This window comes from Lipotes vexillifer, unplaced genomic scaffold (assembly GCF_000442215.2).
Source record: "Lipotes vexillifer unplaced genomic scaffold, Lipotes_vexillifer_v1.1 scaffold299, whole genome shotgun sequence".
NCBI lineage: Eukaryota > Metazoa > Chordata > Mammalia > Artiodactyla > Lipotidae > Lipotes > Lipotes vexillifer.
The window spans coordinates 1,937,546-1,945,610 of record NW_006784347.1 but is presented as its reverse complement, the minus strand read 5'-3'; the positions used below and the strand labels follow the sequence as shown (position 1 = coordinate 1,945,610).

General features: G+C 54.3%; 1 protein-coding gene across 1 annotated transcript in view; it reads right to left on the bottom strand.

Moving 5' to 3' along the window:
- Positions 1-1,917: 1,917 nt before the first annotated feature.
- MAP3K3 (mitogen-activated protein kinase kinase kinase 3) overlaps positions 1,918-8,065 on the bottom strand; it is a 51,851-nt gene continuing 45,703 nt past the window's right edge. Inside the window, exons 9-16 of the mRNA XM_007456765.1 lie at positions 7,077-7,144; positions 6,773-6,865; positions 5,937-6,128; positions 5,247-5,395; positions 4,493-4,624; positions 3,879-4,008; positions 3,333-3,510; positions 1,918-2,146 (exon numbers count right to left, since the gene is read on the bottom strand). Coding sequence (XP_007456827.1) covers positions 1,918-2,146; positions 3,333-3,510; positions 3,879-4,008; positions 4,493-4,624; positions 5,247-5,395; positions 5,937-6,128; positions 6,773-6,865; positions 7,077-7,144 — 1,171 coding nt within the window. The remainder of the gene's footprint in view (positions 2,147-3,332; positions 3,511-3,878; positions 4,009-4,492; positions 4,625-5,246; positions 5,396-5,936; positions 6,129-6,772; positions 6,866-7,076; positions 7,145-8,065) is intronic.

The following is an 8,065-nucleotide window of genomic DNA, read 5'->3' as shown; positions in this document are numbered from 1 at the left end:
GGGCGTGTGTGTGTGTGTCAGGGACTGGGGGTGGGGGTGTGGGCCCAAGAAGAGTGCTAACAGCCATCAGGACGGGGTCGTGGAGAGGCCGAGCTGCTGCTCGGCAGCTTTGGTCAAGGCAAGGGGCCAGTCCCCACCCTGGGCCAAGAGCCAAGGTGGAGGCAGGAGCACATGCTCACTGTCTTCAGAGCGCCCGCCTGGGGGTGCCTGACAGAGGCCCCTGGGGGAAAAGGATGGAAACAGGGGCCCAGGCCCAACTGGCACCGTGCAACACACATTCCTGCAAAACCAGCTGCTTTCATTTTCTCTTCTCTTCTCTTGAGGCGTCCATCACCTGTAACAGTCTAGAATTGATATATATAAAAACCATCAAATATGATCTGAGATATAAATTAACAAGTACAAGGCCTCACATTACATGATGTGAAAAGGCTAAAAACAGCGATAGAAACTACATTCATAAAAGTGCATCGTCAACATACAACGAAGGCTTTGGCTTGTTCTGGTGCCCGTGGGGAAGTGGGCAAGGCTGGCAATGAGCTGCCTGGCGCTAATCCCCAGCTCCTTGGAGACACCCATCCCTGGACACTGGCTTTTTTTTTTTTTTTTTCCTTTAATGACAACTCCCAAGGAAACTGGGTGTTGGAGAGGGAGGAGCTCTAGCAATAGGCACATTTTTGGAGGGGAGGGGCCGGAAGAAAGGACCAGCGCCCAGGCTGAGGTAAATAAGGCCAACTCTAAGCTGCTTGGAGATACTGGCTCCCAGCCCCCTGCTGCCATTCCTCCCCCATAGGAGCAACAAGGGAAAGAGGCTGAGACCTCATGGGGATGAGCAAGGCTGGCCAAGGAGGAACAGAGCTTTGCAGTTTTGGACACAGTTGGTGGCATAGAGAGCTCTGGCCTAGCAGGTCGTAACCCGCAGACAGCCTGATACGACTCCCCTGGCTGCCCTGAACGGCCCACTCAGGGTAGCCAGCTGGCTCAGATGCCTTCACTGTGTTGTCCATCGTCCTTTCTGCCCCAGGAGGGGAACAGGTGCCAGGCCAGGAGCACAAAGGCCATGACCTTCAGCTCTTTCCAATCTGGCCCAAGGCCCAAGCCCAGAGCAGGGGTACTCAGAGCCCAGAGGGCACACAAAGTCTCCAGTTTAGAAACTGGGTACAGCATAAGAGTGACTCCAACTTGTAAAACAGAGACAATTGCATTGACAAAACTGGGTCTCCCTCTCAGTGGGGGCAGTTCCACATCTCAGGCCCCTGCTTGAGGGTGGGAGGGGGTCAGGGTCATGGGGGCAGGCAGGACAGGCTCCTCCTTCCCTGAATAAGGCAGCATAACATTTGCTTCATTCATCTTTGGTAAAGGAAAGGGACTGGCAAAGCTGGCCTGGGGCTCCAGGGGGAGTGCAGCCCAGGCCTCCGCTTTCCATTGGCTGCGGGATGCTGGGCTTTACCTCAGACGTGGGTGGGCTCATCCAGCCCAGAGATGCCCTGGTGGTCTCCAGACATGGGGAGGAGAAACAAAATAACACTCTGAATGAAAGTAACACTATTCAGACCCTCGTGTCCATCCTGTGCCCCTAGACTCCCGGGGGTCTGGTGCTGACCGCGGTGTCAGGACACAGTGCCGAGGATGGGGCCCACGGCGCCTCGCACGCTGTTGCTAGCCCTTTCCCCTCCAGGCTGAGCTTAGGATGCTGGAGCTTCAGGTCTGGCAGGCTGGGGGCTCCCAGTCTGTGAGGCTGCAGCCACCCTACCTGGCTCTGGGCCCCAGCAGCAGAAGGGCACAGACAACGCTGGCTGGACTGCAGCTCCCTGGTCCACAGCCTTGCCTGGGAGAAGCAGCAATTTCGCTGAGCCCCACAGCAGCCCCCTCGCCCATGCAGCAGGGGGCGGCCAGCAACAGCGTGGCCTTGAGAGCTCAGTACACGAGCTGTGCAAAGTGGTGTGTGAGCAGCTCCTCGGCCGAAGGTCTCTGGCGGGCCTCCACAAAAATGCGCCTCAGGAAGTCCCGGCCATGCTCAGAGATGTGGGAGGGCAGCTGAGGATTGGTGGGCTGGGTGGCAATCTTGAAAATGGCGGCCATGGCTTCATACTCTGCCCAAGGTGGTTTCTCTGTCAGCATCTCCACCACAGTGCAGCCCAGGCTCCTGTAAAGAGAACCCCAGTGTCACCCCCTCAACCTGCCCCAGCTGCCCTGCCCACTGTTGTGAACGGAGGTGCCCTTCCCAGAACACACTGAGACAGGATGGGCCAAGCTGACAGTTGACAAGGCTGTAGAGGGTCCCCAAGGCCAGAAGAGGCTTCAAAGCCCCGTCAGCTTCGTCCATGTGGGCTTCATCAACCTACACCCACCCAGGTGCTTCCTGACATTGGGGAAGAGAACCACTTCAGCATGTTCAGAAAGAGCTCTGAGATAACGGTATTAGTTCCTGCTGCTGCTGTAACAAATTACCACGAACCTAGTGGTATAAATTTATCATCATTTTGGAGGTCGGAAGTCTAAAATGAGTCTCACTGGGCTAAAGTCAACGTATCAGTGGGATGGTTCCTTCTGGAGGCTCTGAGAGGAGAATCCATTACCCTGCCTTTTCCAGCTACTAGAGGCTGCCTGCATTCCTTGGTTCATGGCCCCTGCCTTGCGTCACTCCAACCTCTTGTTTCCTCTGTCACCTCTTACTGCTCACTCTGATATCCTGCCTTCCTTTTATAAGGACCTTTGTGCTTATACTGAGCCCATCTGGATAATCCAGGATCATCTCCCCATCTCAAAGTTCTTAAATTAATCTGCAAAGGCCTTACTGTCATATAAGGTAACATTTACAGGTACATTTACTAATCCCTTTGGCATTAGTATGTGGACATCTTCAGGGACCATTATTCATCCCACCACAGTAACATTCTAAGAGGAAGTGATACCCTCAACTTTCAGGCCCTTTCAGAGGATGGACATGAAGTTAGGTAGAGCAGATGCAAGCCACCTGAGCACTAGGAGGGAGCGGAAGCCTGCTACTGTTTAGAGACAGATCAGGCCTTCAGATTGGATCCTAGTTCTTTCAGGGATTTAGCAAACATCAGGGATGTTTTCCATGGCCTAAGTTCTCAGTGATAACAGAGCAGTTGCTATTCAGAGTTAAAACACAGCGCAGCTGCTCTATGTACTGCTGCAGGCACCACCACCTCTGCCCACACAGAGCCTGCAACCTGGCCTCGCTGGCCAGAGGTGAGTTCTCACTCCCTCCTGCCACACTGCAAAGCCCCCAAGCCTCATTTCTAAGTTGGAGCCGCTACAGCCCAGACAGGGAGATGGGGCCCCAGCACGTCCCCAGTGCTCACCACACGTCTGCCTTCCTTCCGTAGCCCTCACCGCTGATCACCTCAGGGCTCATCCAGTAGGGTGTGCCAGTGACTGAGCGCATGCCCGTGCCTGACATGCAGATGGTCTGCAGGCGCTTGCTGGCCCCAAAGTCCCCCAGCTTCACATTCCCAGCAGAGTCTCGGAGGATGTTGGCTCCTAAGGCATGAAAGGGCAGAGGCTGCAACCCTGGACCCCTGGGCACTTTCCACCATCCTCCCTCTGTCTCTCCCTCCCAGGTCAAAGGGCTGCTGGGGAGGATGGGGGGCTACGATGAATTAGACATGAACTGCACAGAACAAACAGGCTAGTGACGGGAAGCCTCAGCCCTACAGCACCAAACCGTCATCACTATGGCCAACATCTGCAGAGCACTTCACAGTATTTTCCCAAATTGCTTAACTGATCTTCATGCCGATCCCCCAAGGAAGCAATTACGGTTCCACTTTCCAGAAAGTTCAAAATGACCAGGTCGAAAGTTCCCAAGTAACTAGGTCACGGGGACCACACAGCCTGCCCCTGCTCACCCTTGATGTCCCGGTGAACAATCATGTTACTGTGCAGGTAGGACATGCCCTCCAGGATCTGCCGGGTGTATTTTCGGGTCACACTCTCTGTCAGAGCTCCGTAGGCCTTCAACTGGTCTTTCACTGAGCCCTAAAGCCACAGGAGTCAGAGGGAGTCACTGCAGGAAGGTGGTGGGAAGGGGCAAGGCTACTTCCCGCCCCCGGCATTCGGCAAAGGAGTGATTCTTCCGATCCCCATTTGTGATGTGCCAGGCACTTTGCTAGGGGCTGTCAGGCAGCTTGGAGAAAAGTCTGAGACAGTCCTTTCCTCAAGCAACAGATGACCCAAATCCAGAAGGGAGGTCTGTCTCCTCTAGGTAAAGGTGCTACTTACTGGACAGTGCAGCTGCCCTGTAAGCCTCAGGTTAGGGTAGCCTGGGACATTTCTTATCCCACACCATCACTGCAGCCAGACGCAGGGCCTGCTGACTCCAAGTCCTGCCACTGCCTCACCTTCCCCCCTGAGCCTCTGGAGTCTCAGGTAATCAGACCCATGTCAAAGGGACCCGTCCTCCACAGCCCCCAGCCCCAGGAGAGGTCCTCTCGTGTGTCCCACAGGCATCAGGGGCACATACCCCCGGCATGTACTCCATGAAGATGGTCAGGGTCCTCTCGGCACGGTCCCGCAGGCAGCCATAGTACTGCACTATGCGCTCGTGCTGCAAGTTCTTCAGCAACTGGATCTCACACTCCAGTGCACTCACCTCCTAGGGGAGAGGCCCAGTGGTCACCTAGGCTTTCAGGGCCCTGGTTCTACCTGCCTAGGATCAGCTCAGCTTGCCCTAGTCAGTGGCCTCAGAGGAGTCCGTCTGCCTTGGGAACTTCAGCTGGAGAAAAGGGGGGACTCTCTCAACTGTTTGGCCCTTGTCCACAATGCCGGCTAAGCCTTGGGACGGTGGCACTCCCATGCTGGAAGACAGCAGACAGTGGGGTGGGAGATGGGTTTGTGGGTGCAACTAAGCAGTTTAGATAACTGCTGTATTTATCCACTCAAACTGGAATGAAGGTCACATCCAAAGCTAAGCTCCAAAGACAGGCTCTTTCCTGGTCTGAGAGCTGGGAGAGAGAGGCATCTGTTTGGTGAGGGTGGGGCAGGTACTGCTCTTTGTAGCACTGGCCATCACCTCCCAGTTTGGGTTGCTTGGTACTCTGGCACCAACTCAGTTCCTCATACCCAATCTCTCCCCTGGGCCAGGGTCAACAGCAAGGGAGCCTGGGAGGAAGAATGATGGGAGAAGCAACCTGTAGCATCTCGAGCAATTTGTGCAACGAGACAGGTATTTTCTCGAGAGGGAGGAACTGGAAGTCAGACCATGGGGAAGGCAATACCTTGCTTGTCTCAGGACTATCTGGGTCAAACTGGACCTGCTTGGAAGCAAGTTCTCGTCCTGTGTCCACATCATAGCACAAATAGACCCTGCCAAAGGCACCCTGGCCCAGGAGCTTCCCCCGGCGCCAATTGATGGGGGCACTGGGAGCTACAGGAGAACAGAAGGAAAGAGCATTAGAGTTCGTGCACTTAGTTACCGATATCCTGCCTCATCCTACAGAGGCCCGAGCTGCCCCCTCACCCGGCATCATCACATCTCTCAGCATAGCATCTCCACGCCCATCTGGAACAGGCTCAGTGCCCTGGTCAATCAGACCTTAAGGCCCAAGGCCTGAGAAGCAGAGAACTGGCTAAAACAGTGGTTAAATGTTCATCTGAATTGATTAAATACCTTCATACTTCCAAGGCCCCCAAATATCTCATTATGTCGGGGATTAAGGAGACTGCTCTTCAGTTTAAACATGGAGAAACTAAAGGCCAGAGAGAAGTGGCTTGTCACACAACAGTGGAGTGAGGACTAAGGTCCAGGGGATCTGCTGCCCACCCTCGGGCTCTTCCACTGGGTGCGGATGGGCCAGAGCTGCCAACTGCTGAGCCAAACAGCCCCAGTGGACCTGCTGGCCTCCTGCCCTGCAGCTGGTCTGAGCATCCCCTGGGCAGCCTCCACCTGGCCAGGGCCCACTCCTCACACTTGGTTGGCACGTTCCTCTCCTGCACAGAGAGGGCATTCTCACTGTCCGCACTCCGCAGGCGCCCTCGGGGGTCCAGGTACTGCACTGCCAGGCCCATGTTCTCGCCATTTGTGCTCAGGGAGCGGCTGGAGGGCACCAGGGTGAACAGGTTGCCTTGATGACGCCGTATTCGGGGAAATGTTCTTCTGCCTGAAGGGTTGCAGGGGCCAGAATAGAGCAAGTCAGACCCCTGGCCACAGGCTGAATGTGCAAACCGGGACATAACAGCAGCTCCAGTCGGGTGAGCTCTCCAGAACCTATCTGCCCTCCCACCTGACTCGTGCCAGAATGGCTAATGTCTCAAGCATCCTGAGAATCAGGACAAAAGCAGGAATTAGAAAGCAGCCAGATGGTTTAGGGAAACCTAGCCAAAGCGAAAGCATAGGGCTGGCCCCTACGTCCTACATCACTCACAGGGCTAATCCACGGCTGATCTGTTTTCCTTGGCATCCTAACCCTAAACCTCTGAGGAAGCGCCATTCCGTTTGCTGCGTGAGGCAGAAGGGGGCGTTGGAGAGCTGGCGCCCTGGAGCACGCTGTGCACTCAGACAAAGGACAGAGTTCCCAGAGGCAGCATCAGTCTACAAATACCAGCCTCCCTCTTTTTTTTTTTTTTTTTTTTTTTTTTTTAACCCTGACTCTACTGCCTCAAGCCTGGGCACAGTTCCTCAGGAATAAAGGAAACATGGGGCCTGGAGTGCCTGGGCCACCCGCTCCAGTGGCTTTTCCTGGAGGAGCTTTAACCACGTCCCTTCTGAGATGGCCAGCAGGGGGCAGGATGGAGGCACACTCACCGTCATTGTAGTCCTTGTGGTGCACGGACACGTGGTAGCGCCGGGGGTAGGTTCCACCTTTGACCCCTTTGTCATAGAGCTGAGTTTCCCGTTCTGAGTAGGAGAGAGGAATCACTGGCTTCTCGACAGGCCAATGTTAGTGATCCATTTAAGCCTCTACGTCACCTGAGGCCTCAGAGCAGCAAGCCCGAGGAGAATTAAAATACAGCCCTGGCTTCTCTTCCCAACTCAGCCATCAAAAGCAGACTGCCTGCAGCCCCACCCGGACACCCCGCAGTGCTCACCCAGGCTCTGGAGAACTCACCCGAGAATTCCTGTCTGTTGTCTGGGAAGCTCTGGGCTCGGGACATTCGCGATTTCCGGAAGGATGGGCTAGAAAAACAAAATGAATCACAAAGTAGACTTCAGGGTACCTCCAAAGCAGCTCAACAGGGCAGAAGAGAGGATACTCACACAGACTGCTTCTCCTAGCTCCTTCCCACACATGTCATTGCATGGTAGGAAGCAGAGTTGGAGAGAAACAGCCCTTTTCTCAGCCTACTACTTTCTCTTCACTGGTCTGAGGCCCACATCTGATGGGGACCCTGAATAATGAAGCCCTCCAGTGCTACCGACCTCCACCCTGGCTGCACAGTGCTTTATCTTACCCTTTCCTCCCACCTTGGTGACAGGGGAAGAGCTGCACAAAGTCCCTTGCCCAGCACAGTAATAAAGACAGCAACGGCATCTTCTTTTCAGACTAATCACCACTGTCCCATTTTAGAGATGTGGAAAACAGGAATAGAGAGGTTAAAGGGCTTGTCCAAAACTATTCAACTAATATTTGGTGGAGCTGGGTCTATATGGCTCCAGATCCCATGAAGGGAAGAGGAAAGCTCTGACCTTAAGTTACACTGGCCCTCAAGGAAGTAAAGTCCAGGTCACTGAGTCTGACTCCCAAGGAGAAGAAAACAAAGCATTGGAGGGACAGAGGAAAAACGCAAGAATCAAGTGAGTTATCTTTCCCAGCATCCACCTGAACGGTTCTTTCCCTCATGTGAGAGTGCCTTTTGAAAAGGTCATAGGTCAGAAACTCTCAAGGCAGTGATGCAGGGGCTGTCCCCTACTTCCCAACTGCTAGACCTTCTGTGGTCCTGTCCCACAGCTCCCCTCCCCAACCAGCGTGGCCACAAAGCTTAGAAGAGAGTTCAAAGCCAGAGTCAGTTCCTGTCCTGGCAGAGCTCTCAGTTTGCAGCAGCAACTCTGGCACTTTCACCTGTGCCTTCATACTCTTTTTTTTTTTTTTTTTTTTTG